Source organism: Perca fluviatilis, chromosome 11, assembly GCF_010015445.1.
Source record: "Perca fluviatilis chromosome 11, GENO_Pfluv_1.0, whole genome shotgun sequence".
In the NCBI taxonomy this organism is placed as follows: domain Eukaryota; kingdom Metazoa; phylum Chordata; class Actinopteri; order Perciformes; family Percidae; genus Perca; species Perca fluviatilis.
Genome location: NC_053122.1, coordinates 7948116 through 7961691, shown reverse-complemented (window position 1 = coordinate 7961691; position 13576 = coordinate 7948116). Strand labels below are relative to the sequence as shown.

General features: G+C 40.3%; 1 protein-coding gene across 1 annotated transcript; it reads left to right on the top strand.

Moving 5' to 3' along the window:
* The first annotated feature begins 624 nt into the window (after positions 1-624).
* Positions 625-9680, top strand: ttpa (tocopherol (alpha) transfer protein). Its single transcript, XM_039816546.1, has 5 exons — positions 625-879; positions 3331-3484; positions 4381-4574; positions 7013-7123; positions 7282-9680. The coding sequence occupies exons 1-5, from the start codon at positions 700-702 to the stop codon at positions 7510-7512; spliced, it is 870 nt and encodes a 289-aa protein (XP_039672480.1). The 5' UTR covers positions 625-699; the 3' UTR covers positions 7513-9680.
* The last annotated feature ends 3896 nt before the right edge of the window (positions 9681-13576 follow it).

Sequence of the window (13576 nt, the reverse complement as noted above, 5' to 3'; positions counted from 1 at the left end):
GTCAATTCAACTTTATTGGCATGAAAAGTTTCAATAACAATGTTGCCAAGGCATTCAAATAAAATGTTTCCAAATATTCGGTAGGGCTGCACGATATGGGGAAAATATGCGATAACGTTGTAGAATATTGCGATAACGATGTTACTTGCGATAAATAAACCGATCTTAAAGCTCAGTTCTGCATTTCATGCTGCTTTCAGTATTCTGCTGAAATACACCACGTTGCTTGTTGAATTTAAAACAAATGAAATCATTTCTAACATTCTTTTATTGAACATTGAATTGAATATGAAAGGCAGCACTAAAAAAAAAAAAACACCGTTACATTTCAATGTGCAGTTTTCTACTGATATTTTGTTTCACTTAAAATAAAAAATATGTTTTGTGTCTATAGCGATATGTCGCAGCCTTTCGCGATGTGTATATTGCACCGGTTGATATTGCGATGATGATAAAAACAAACGATACATTGTGCAGCCCTAATATTCGGACAATAGGTCACACAATCTTTCTCTATCTATTTTTTTTTATCTGTCACTTTACACTCACGCGCCCGCCCGCCCATCGTCCAATCCCAGCACCTCTCTCTCTCTCTCTCTCTTTTTCTTCTCTCTCTCTCTCTCTCCCGCTCCAGTAGCAGCCAGCGGCCACAGGCAGTGATATGTAGCCGGGGGCCTGCCATAATAACGCGGGTGCGACATGAACGGGGCTCAGCTCAGTGAGCTCCCGAACGACTCGGAGCAGCTCGGGCCGTATGTGAGCGGCCTGCGGCGCAGAGCCCTGCAGGCCGGCGAGCTGTCCGCCGTCAGGACCTTCTCCGACCAGTTTCTCCTCAAGTTTCTGCGGGCCAGAGACTTGGACGTGGAGCTCTCTCTGAAGGTAGGCTACGCCACGCTGCCCTGTCAGGGGAAAACCAACCACACACAACATAGCCTCCTGGAAGTACACCAGGGTACAGGAGCTCATAGTGAGTTTAAGAGACTGAAGTGAACGTTGACTTTATGAAAGTTTGTGGAAGCCGTTGATTGACTGCGCAAGACCGAAGTCTGGCAATTATCGGGAAAACAGTAGCCTACGTGTATTAGTCGGTTTATTTTGGATGCGTTTTACGTCTTTATAGCACCATATTGCAAAATTGTTATTGACTGACATCATGTTTATTGGATTATTTAAAATAGGTTAGGCTTTAATATAGGCTACCGTAGCCTATTATTGTTTACACAAGTAGCCTATGGACTTTACAGCATGTCCCTAAACAAGATTAGTTATTGTGAACTTTATTATTAATAATAATAACAATAATAATAGTAGTAGTATGGCATTGTCACAAAATAAGGCTCATGAACTCATGTCCACATGCAGCTGGTTTAAATGTAGTGTTAGAGGAGGTCAAATACTGATATAATAGAATAGGCAGTACTGTAGTCAAGGCCACTGTATCCAAGTATCCTACAATGTAAAGTTAATTTATTCTGATTATTCTGATTCTACTTTCACACCAACTGCAAAATTAACTTTTTTTGTCCAGCAGCCAAATGGCTAGTGAATGTTCAAATTTGAACTCTGCCACTCAATAGATTAACAATACTTTTTTGTGCTGGTGAGTGAAGGAAATCAACCAGCCATTTGCATATTTCTGGGATATCACTTGATACCAGTGTAACAAGTCATGCTGCTGTACTTGTTTCCTGGTTGGCCAGAAGTTGATTGAGTTTCCTTGTACATATCCTGTGTTAAAAAAACAATATGTAAGATAAAGTAAACTCAGTACAGCCCAGTGGTGGAATGTAACTAAGTACATTTACTCAAGTACTGTACTTAATTTCAAATTTGAGGCATTTGCACTGTACTTGAGTCTTTTCTTCTCACGCCACTTTCTACTTCTACTTTGCTACATTTCAGAGAGAAATATTGTACTTTTTACTCCACTACATTAATTGGACAGCTTTAGTTACTTCACAAATCAAGATTTTAGCACAGAAAACACGTGTAGTTTATAAAATACAATGTTTTAAATAAACTACCCAACAATATACAGGCCTACAGCTGAAATAATTAGCCGATTAAACACTTTGACGGAACTTTACTTTTAGTACATTTCCCAATGATAACTTTTACTTAAGTAGGATTTTCAACGCAGGACTTTTACTTGTAACAGAGTATATATTTGTATATATTTACAGTGTGGTGTTAGTACTTTTACTTAAGTAAAGGATCGGAGTACTTCTTCCACCGCTGCAACAGACACTGTAGGCCTACACCTCTGAGCACGTCCAGTCAGTGTGGGGGAACACAGTTGTTGGTTCAACAGGAAGGCTTGGTTGCTTATTTTCATTTGAAAACAGCTGGAGCTCCCCCAACTGGGCCGAAGCTCAGCAGTCTGTACTGGTGACTTGAATCACTGATACACGTGCACATACTGACTCTGACTTTTACCACACAAATCTCCGAATCCGAATGAATCCGCTTTATTGGCCAGGTTTGCGTAAACAAACAAGGAATTTGACTCCGGTTAATCTTTGCTCTCAAAGTGCAACACTCACTTAACATATAAAGAATAAAAAACAGAAAGGACAGTAAGAAATATAAAACAAATACTGTTAAGTATACAGTGTAACAATACAATTAAAATGTACAAGAAATATACAATAACAATTAAAGAGAGGGAAGGAATAGTGCAATATCAGTATAGTCTGAGATTTAAGATTTAAATAGAAATATGTATAGGCAAATAGTCCTTAGAATTAGCTTTTATTACAACCTATCACAGCCCGAGCTTGTATTTTTATTTGTTCTGTTTGATCTCCAGCAGCAGGAGCATTTACTGTGAGGGTTTGGCGCAGATTACAGAGTAGATTACATTTGATACGTGTCAACTCCTGGAACGTATATCTTCTCCTAGGGCTGCAATTTACGATTATTTTCATTGTGGATTTAATCTGTCCAATATTTTCTCGATTAAGCAATTAGGTGTTTGATCTAGTAAATGTCAGAAAAAGCCCAAGGTGACGTCCTCCAATGTCTTGTTTTGTCCACAATTTAGTTTACCGTCCTAGGAGGAGTGAAGAAACTAGAAAATATTCACATTTAAGAAGCTGGAATCAGATCATTGAAACTTTTTTTTCTCATAAAAAACGTATGGAAACCTATAAATTGATTATCAAAATAGTTGGCGATTAATTTAATAGTTGACAACTAATCGATAAATTTTTGCAGTTCATATCTTCCTTAATGCACCGGTGTTTCAACTGCAGTCACCGGTGCTGATATAATCCTATGAATTCCTCTCGATTTCCTGATGTCCCTGAATGTTGCATATGTCCTGTGCAGCTCTTACTGAACTACCAGCGGTGGCGGAGGGAGAGTCCTGAGATCAGCACCTGTCTGTCTCCCTCCTCGGTGCTTGGCCTCCTCAACACAACATACCACACCGTCCTCCCCCAGCGGGACCGCACCGGCAGCAGGGTGCTCATCTACAGGATTGGTCAGTGTGTGTGTGTGTGTGTGTTCTTTTTTTTAAGGTTTACGGGGCATTCAGATTAAAAAATGCAAACCAGCAATTCACCTCAGGGTTGTGTGGCGGGAGGAGTGTCAATGGAGCGGCCCATTTGTGTATTATGTTCATTAACCCCCCACTGTAGCACAAGTAGACTTTATATTTCACAGGTACTGTTTTCCGTCAGATTGTTCATAAATAACGGCGTTTCCAACTGCATTTAAAGGCAGCTTCATTTCACGGAGAAGGAGAGAAAGAACAGGGCCGAGCGAGACATAGCGAGTGCTCTGTTGTCGCAGGAAACAAGCACTCCCGGGCAGTTACGTGCTTGTGTTCCCTTTTTTACCCTCATAGTGTTGTAAAACTTTCTTGTGGCCGCGATAATACGGTGGCCGACAGGGGCAAAACGCACTGCAACAAAAAAAATAAAATAAAATAAAATACACATGCAAATAGACAAAACCCAAGCAAATTAAGCATGCATGCATCGTTTTCCTGTCCATGTGTGATTAGGCAATCGTTTGCTAAGACATTTCCCATAACCATTTTATGAGGTCATAATATGTCAATGTTGTGTTATCTGCTTCTTCTGCTTCTCCTAAGTGGCCAAAAAACCACTCAACAACACCGCTTTATGGCTTAATGGTAGGGTTTACAGTTGATGCAAGAGGTTACCGGCAGTCCCAATGTAGATACCTACAACATAGGTTTTGCTTTATAGTTCACTGTCAGATTTTTCTGTTGGAAACCTAAGATAAAGGCTGAAACCTACGTAGAGCAACAGACTGATTCAATGTTGGTTAACAAATATTTCTTAATGCAGCTTAAAGACTGATTGATTGTATTCTGTGAAAGTGCAGCAACACGTCTGTCTCTGTCTGCAGGTCAGTGGATCCCGAAAGACTGGTCGGCCTTCCAGGTGTTCAGGGTCAGCCTGATGACATCAGAGATCATCTCCATGGAGACGGAGACGCAGAGAAAGGGTCTGAAGGCCATATTTGACTTGCAGGGGTGGAGTTTGGGCCACGCCCTGCAGATTAACCCTTCCCTCGCCAGAAAGATATCCTCTGTGCTTTCGGTAGGCCTAAAATCACACTTCAGGTTGGATTCACTGCAGATACAACCATGTACCACTTCTACCGTGTTCCATGAAGCTGGACACTTAACTCTGTATATGCTATGGTGCTATGCTTCATTTGAGTCTTCATCGTAGACTGTAAAAATAAGGGACCTAGCAGCAGTGACGTCACCCATTGGTTTGTGGACTGCCGTTTTAAAGCCTTAAAGGACAATTCCGGCGCAAAACGAACCTAGGGGTTAATAACCGATGTGTACCCACTCTGTCGTTCTCTGGAAAATGCTAGCGCGGACCGCTTATTAGCTTACAACGCTAGTATATGGGGCACGGGGACGCTCAAATTAAATTGCTATTTAATACCACAAAAAAGGTTCAAAATATCACCACACCTTAACGTTAGCATAATGAGGGTCCCTAAATGTTAACCGAAGCAGAAAGTACAGCACAGCAGTACAGAAAATCGGCCAACTTCCTCTTAAGTTACCAGCTAACGCTGGCACTGGCTAGCTAGCTTGATTGGCAAGGTGCTACCGATCGCTGTACAAGACATTTTTAGGCGACCAAAATGTTCCAATTAACTTTGATGAAGTGAAAACACGCAGTGAGAGGGCCAAAGTTTAAGATGAAATCATGGGCAACACTCAAAACGAGTTAACAGCTAGTTTAATGTCCACAGTGCCATTGTTAGCATCGCTAAGCCTCTGTCCTGATTGACAGGTCGCCGGGTAGCCACGCCCTAAAGCATCCCCTGCTTTATCATCTATTTTAAAATAACTAGGACCATAATTTACTAAATGAACACCATGCTGTATTGAGGAAGACTTGAAAGTAGCAATTAAGACACTAAACGTGTTCACTGAGTTAATAAATTAAGTGAGAAGCAGAGATGTCAAGTAACGAAGTACAAATACTTCGTTACCTTACTTAAGTAGAAATTTTGGGTATCTATACTTTACTGGAGTAATTATTTTACAGCAGACTTTTTACTTCTACTCCTTACATTTTCATGCAATTATCTGTACTTTCTACTCCTTACATTTTAAAAATAGCCTCGTTACTCCTATTTCAGTTCGGCTTGTTTTCATTCCGGCTTGTCATTGCTAAAAAAATAAAAACACACACACACAAAAAATCTATCCAGATAAATCGAGAGTGAATTTGATTGTGGTTGGGTGAGAAGTATAAACATTGAACACTACACTCGACAGCAGGTAACATTAGCCTACTGTTAGCTAGCAGCTGGAGTAAACATGGTTAAAATGCTGACAGCTAAACGGTGTAAAAGTGTGTCTGTATTTCACTGGAGAGGACTGTAACACCAGACTGTAGCTGCCGTTGTCTGAAAAACACAGAAGAGATGTGTCACCTTTTTCAGCCCTTCTGAGTTTGAACGTATGATTTTAATATAACATTATAGTCATTATGGCCTATAGAAAAATGTTTTTTTTTTGTGGAGGTGGGGTAGTGCAGTATAGGCCCCTGTGGGGCAGGTTAAGCTTTTGTCCTTAATGGCATTTTTTCCCCTTATATTACTTTTACTTTTATACTTTAAGTAGTTTTGAAACCAGTACTTTTACACTTTTACTTGAGTAAAAAGCTTGAGTTGATACTTCAACTTCTACAGAAGTCTTTTCAAACCCTAGTATCTATACTTCTTCTTGAGTAATGAACGTGAATACTTTTGACACCTCTGGTGAGAAGTAGGGTCATTTTCTCTTCTAGAGAACCAGATTTCTTTGGAGTGGCCCCCGGCTGGAAATTAGATAGAATGCGAGTTTAAGGCACTTCCACATTGGCTTCACTTTTCAGACCCAGAAGCTTCGTCTGTTATTTTTAGTCTAGGGTCTTCATCCACAATGACATTTCTTACTAGGCAGATGACACCCAACACTTTAATACATGTTCTATCAAAAAGGGAGAACTTGAAGTCTCAACTAACCACATTATGACAGTATGTTACACCACAGGAAAGACGTGTGAATGGCATCACTGTAACCTTCCAGTCACATATGGCGTCACCGTAACCTTCCGGTCACGTATAAGGAACACGGCAAAAACAATACACCGTTAAAGTCAAACTATTTCTTTCTTTAAGACATGCAGTAGTTGTGCATGCATTTGTTGCACAGTGACCCGGTTATTGTAATGTACATTGTAATTTGCGTCACTCGCGCCAAAAATTTGCATCTGTTCGCATCTTTGCATTGATGACTTTATATGTAATTGTGCCGCCGAATTTGGGGAAAACGCGAGTGTTTGATATGACCATTATTTGCTGTTACATACTGTTTTATAGACCTGATTGGCTGACCAAGTAATCTCCTTAATTTGTTTCTACACTCGTGTGTGTGTGTGTGTGTGTGTGTGTGTGTGTGTGTGTGTGTGTGCGTGTGTGTGTGCGTGTGCGTGTGCGTGTGCGTGTGCGTGCGTGTGTTTAGGACTCTTTTCCACTGAAAGTGAGAGGAATCCACCTGGTTAACGAGCCAATGTTCTTCCGGCCAGTCTTCGCCATGATTCGTCCCTTTCTGCCAGAAAAGATCAGACAGAGGGTCCGCAGCCTTTCCATCACACTGATTACACTACACTGCAAAGATGCCCATCTCTGTTCTTAGACTCTCTTTATATACAAAGACAATGAGTGGAAATGCCTTTTAAAGTCAAGTTCCCTCTCTCTCTCCCTCTCTCTCCCTCTCCCTCCCCACTGTAGATCCACATGCACGGCGCTGATTTCCACAACACTTTGAGCGACTTCTTCCCCCCGTCCGTCCTGCCACCAGAATACGGAGGGGAGGGGCCCGGCATAGAGAGGGCCTGTCAGGACTGGACCAATAAGCTGCTTCAATCAGAGACGCTCCTGCAGCAGATTGCCTCTCACCCAACAGGCGACATCGCCGTTACTCCTGAGGACTCCTTGATCTCCGAGGAAAGGGGAGAATGAGAGACTATTCGGATCACACCTACACGCTGCTGTTTTTTCGTCCTTCCTCGGCTGGGGGCCTCCGCTCTGGCGCCCTGGTGCTGCCAGCCAGCCCGGCTCCTTACCCTTGTCGATCGGTGGAAACTTCAGCGTTGTCACTTAAATGACAATTTGACAATGATTATTTAGTATACATTGAAAGACGTCTACCGGAGGGAAGAGGAGCGGGGACGGCAATTCATTAAGGATACGCTGGACTTGCTGTGCGGTCTGTTTTCCTCCGAACGTGTCCTCACGCAACTCTCCAAACTCCCTTGTTTCCGTTCTGCTTCAAGCCCTATGACGCAGCCGCACCGACACCCACCCCGCAGTCAGGCGGCCAATCAGCTAACAGTTGTGTTATGACGCGACACGAGGTGTTGGCTGCATATCAAGAGAGCCGTCTGTGCTGCCTTAAAACTTTTCAGCTCTGGTCCATCTGATTGATTTACTGTATGTGCGCCTGTGAGCTGTCTTCCTACATTGCTCATTGAAATCTGACCAAAGCGAGAAGTTGCATCATCTTATTGAAATACACGTTTGCTTCTTTTTTTTTTCTTCCCCAAAAGAGACAGGAAGAGGCCGATGCCAATCTCACGTCTGTGTGCTGAGTTTGAGTCCGGGCGTAGTTAGCCTAGCTTAGGATGCAGACTGGGAAACGGAGGAAACTCTATCTGGTCTCTGCATGTGTATGTAAAAAAGAAAAACTGTCAACACCTCCAAAGCTTAGCCACTGCCGATTTATTATTTTTATTATTGTCTGGATTCACTGATTAGTCGTTTGGTCTATAAAAAGTCAGAAAATAGTAAAAGATGACGATCCATGTTTCCCAAAGCCCAAGATTTCGTCCTAAAATGTCTTTTGTCCACAACTCAAAGATATTCAGTTTACTGAACCAGAAAATATTTACATTTAAAATGCTGGAATTAGACAATATTTCCTTTTTTTTTTTTTTTTTTTTATCAACGAAAATGACTCAAATTGATGAAATCAAAATAGTTAGCAATTCATTTATAGACTACAACTAATCGATGAATTGATTAATCTTTGCGGCTCTAAAACATACAAGATACAATGTGTAAATAAAACCACTTCAGATATTTTTTTTAAACGTTGGAAGGAGCCAAGCTATTGATTCCCCCCCCCCCCGTGTTTACATTAAGCTAGTCTGATCCAGCTCTGTACTTTAAGCACAAACATAGAAGCAGCATCGATGTTTTTATCTTACTCTTTAAAAAGAAAATAGAAAGCATACGAGCACATATTTCCCACAATGTTGACCTTTTTTTATGTAATAAATAGACTTTTTATTCTTGTATTAAGATTATTTTAGATTTTTTTTCAGTGTTATCTGAGCAGACTCTTCTCAGTGTTTTGAGGTAGGGACTGGAAACAAAGCTACCTTATCAGGTCTTTTACTTTTTACAGGAATGTCGCTGGATGTCACACCAAGACAAGTCTTTTTTTGGTTACACTTTACTTGAAGGTATCTACATAAGAGTGTCATGTTCATGACCGTGTCATGTCACTCTTATGTAGATACCTTCAAGTAAAGTGTTACCTTCTTTTTCAGGGCTGGCTGTAGTGTAGTTGTTCTGTAGTTAGACATTAATAACCAGTGGACCTCAGGGATGGAGTGCAAGAAAGGAGATCTGTGTAGCAGCTGCAGGGCACAACCTTCACTCAGAGGACCAAAGAGACAAGAAACCAAGAAAAACCCAGCAGTCCTCTCGGCTGTAAAGTCCTGTCAACTCAATCTAAGCGCCGCTGTGGCTTCCTAGGCATCAAACTCTCAAACCGTTTCCACAAGTGTGTGTTTTAAGTTCCCCATGGACAGCAACGCTGCAGATGAGCATGAACCCTGACCTCCCCTCCGACTCATCACTCCATCCATCCATCCATCCATCCAGACAGTCATCTTATCTAACCAGCCAAAAACCCAATCCATCCAGTGCTGCTGTCTGCAGGATGGGCCAGATTACTGGGAAATGTGGTCAGTTACTGAATACAAATGACATGGCAGTTTTTTTGTAATCAGTAATGTAATCCATTGGATTACAAAGAAAATGTGATCTAATCTGAATACTTTTGGATGACTTCAAAATGAAACATTGTAAATCTTGCACCTTATGCTAAAAAAAAAAAAAAAAATGCAACCATAACATTTTTTCTCTTTAAACATCTCAAACATTTTCAGAGCAAATAAAATTCCTTTTGCATATTTAGCTTTTACACTCGGTCAAATCAACATTTAGAAACAGAGTACTGGCACATGCTACAGGTGTACTGTGTGTGTGTGTGTGTAGGGCTGCAACCAACGATTATTTTCACTGTCGATTAATCGATTAGTGGTTCGGGCTGAAAAATGTCGATCGGCCCAAGACAACGTCCTCAAATGTCTCGTTTTGTCCACAACTCAAAAGATATTCAGTTTACTGTCACGGAGGAGAGAAGAAACTAGAACATATTCACATTTAAGATGCTGGAATCAGAGTATTTGAGTCTTTTTTTTTTTTTATGGAAAAAAGTAACTTAGCGATTCATTTAATTTAATAGTTGACAACTAATTGTTTCATATTTGCAGCTCTACTCTACAGTTATACTGTGAGTTTTCTACAACCTGTAGGATGCTGGTTTATTTTGTGCAAGTTTCTGTTGCTGCTGTTTTTTTAACCAAAGGCCACATGGAGGACTTTGCTCTTGTCACGCAAGAGGAGCACTTACTCATTAACTCAGCCCCCATTTTCAGTGTTAAAAAAAGAATAAAAACTCCATTATTCATAAATCATCAATAAAAAACAGAAACAAGGGCGCCCGGATAGATCAGTTGGTAGAGCGGGCACCCATGTGTAGAGGTTTACTACTCGAAGCAGCTGGCCCGGGTTCGACTCTGACCTGCGGCTCTTTGCTGCAGGTCATCCCCCTCCTCTTTCATGTCACTCAGCTGTCCTGTCAAAATAAAGGCATAAAAACGCCCCAAAAATTATCTTAAAAAAAAAAATAATAAACTGAAACAAATATAGTAACAGATAAGTCGCCATTAACCAAACTGGCAACCTGAAGGTAGTAACTTATTTGGATATATACAGTAGAACATATTCGGCATTAATTGGTCAAATCTAATAAGACTCGTAAAAACATGCTGTTATAAACTTTAGGTTGTACTGTAAGGTTTCATTATTTTAAAATTGCCATGTTTTAAAGAGGTTATTAAAAAATGTAATCAAGCGAGCCTTGACAATGTAAATATCTAATTGCACATTTCTCTAATGTAATCTGGGCTGTTTACGGTTTCTTATTTTGTTGTAATCGGATGGCATGTAATCCATTACTAACCCACCATTTGTTCCCGGTTGAGGATTTTAACTTTGGTCGTCTTTTAACCGTTTAAAAGTGTACCTTTTTTTTGCTTTTCATTTATGACAAGAAACCTTTGACTGTCAGGACCAATATTATGCAATTATGCACATGAATTTGTGGTTCACACTGAGTTTATAAGTATTTTTCATTAATGGTTTCAAAATCTAGAATAGGTTTAGTGTTATATTGCACTAATTGCACAGTTTTGTAATGTTATATTACTAATAAATGAATAGAAAAACAACCTATCATAGGTCAATAATAAGAGAATGTTTATTTATTTACGTTGCCCTTTAACAAAGAGAACGAATGTATTTCTTACAGTAGGCGCTCGGGTCTCTGAGCACATTCAGTGGTATTGAAGGAAAAGCAAAAGCTCAACTCATGATGTTCCCATGTGATAACACATGCTGAAGTGTTTACACTAATATGATGTATACAATATGATTGAAATTGTTTTTGAAACTGGAAAGGTATTTCGTGTGTGTGTCTGGTAATGGATTTGTGCACATGAATGTGGCTCAATGAAATCAAGTGTTGTAAATAAATGGTGTGTAGCAATCTGTCTGGGATTCAGTTCCTTTTGGGTTTTTGTTAGTTGGTTAGTTTTTTTTTTTAAACATATATAATAATAAAAAATAACGTGTACATTTCAGTGCACGCACGAAAACCAACAAAAACGAAATACTCAGCAAACCCATTTCTAAATGATTGTAAATTATTCAAATAAGGATTTCTATGTTCAAAAAGGAGTAGGAAGAAGTTAAAAAAAAAAAAAAAAACTTCTGACAGCAGGGAGGGGGGGGTTGAATCAGAGTTTCTTCCTGCAAATTGTTAGTGTTCATGTTGTCCTCCCCTCTGTGTGTTTATTGGTTTGGACAGTTGGTATATAGAAGTGTCCCTAACGTCTCATTTGAGAGGTCTGTTAACCCTGCTGTTGTCCTCGGGTCAAATTTGACCCATTTTAAAAAAAAACATCAGAAATTTGGGTTTCTTTTAACCAAAAATAAATAAATAAAAGTAACGTGGATGGCTCGGTACGACGCTCTTCACAAATAAAAGTTCACTACTTTCATTGAATTTGGGTGTTTTATTCAATTCAATAGCATTTGGAGAAAATAAATCATAAAAGCATGTTGAAAAAAGTGTAAAAAATGTCGAAAGAAATATTCATTAAACGTGGGAAGAAAAAACATCAAAAGGCGCAGAAAAAATCGACAAAGACATCGGGAAAAGTGACAAAACCCTTGGTGTTAAAGACGACCAAAACACAACAAAAAGTTGCATGGTCGACGGGAAGACAACGCAAGGGTTAATTGAGTTAACATTTTGATTTTGTTTGAGCATTATTTTTCAGTAGAGTTATGTTTTGTTGACCTTTTTTTTAAGGACCCTATAACTCTGCCTTATTTACTTATGAATATTTGTTTTGGGGGATATAAACCCAACCTTTTGAACTTTAATCCTGTGTTTTTTGACTGCTTGGTCCACGCCAAGTTGGGGAAAAAAGGTAATAAATTGCAACATATCGCAGAATTTTGTAATATGTTTTAAAATCGCAATAGTATCGTGACATAAGTATTGTGATGATATCGTATTGTGAGTCCCACCCCTAGTAGATATACAGTAGATACATATTTCATATCAGATATCCACTGGCAGACATGTTAAGGTATTGATCAACATGTCAATGCTAAAGAGGTCATGAAGCTGAGTGGGATTGTCAAGGGGCTGAGATTAGGTTTGAATCTCAGAAAGCAGTTGATATGGTGTAAAAGTGATCAAGCACTTCATTTGTTTCCGAAAAATTCCAAAATTTGAGGGATAACTCCCTCTTACCCAAAATCATACCATATGTATTAACACAGCCCAAATTGTGACATAAATGAAAACGACAAAAATGTCCCTAGTAATGCATAGCATTAAATAATAACTTTTATTTATATATAGCGCCTTTCATGAAACCCAAGGAGACTTGACAGAATTACTGTGGCTAAGCTAAGGGAGGTTGTAGGCTGTGGTGAACAGGTGTTGTTTTAGGGATGTAGTATTTCATATATCTGCAGGGAGGGTGTTCCAGAGGGATGGGGCTGCAACACTGAAGGCTCTGTCTCAGAAGGTACAGAGTCTGGTGTGGGGAATGGAGAGCAGGCCAGCGTCTGAGGACCGCAGGTTTCGAGGTGGGGTGTATGGATGGAGGAGGTCGGAGAGGTGCTGTGGGCTCAGGGCATGGAGGGATTTGTAGGTGAGAAGGAGGATTTTATATTTGATGCAGGACTTAATTGGGAGCCAGTGAAGGTGGATGAGGGTTGGGGTGATGTGCTGCCAGGTCTTGGTGTGGGTGAGGACCCTGGCGGCAGAGTTTTGGACATACTGGAGCCTGTCTAGGGTTTTGCTGGGGACCCCAGACAGGACTCCATTGCAGTAGTCCAAATGGGAGGTTCGCAGGGAAAACTCAGATCAGGGTTCACTTCAGACGAGATCTTGGTGGACCAGCTCTGATTTAACGTTTGTTGCCAGGGAAACTTAGATGCTGTTCTGAACCCACAATTGTGTCGTAACTCTTATGCTGGACTCAGTGAACTTCGCTTAACTGAACTCTTCGTCTCAGATTGATCCTTGTGTCCTGGTAAACTTAAGTCCGATGTAAGAAGGCGCAGGAATTCATAAATTGGAGTCAGACTT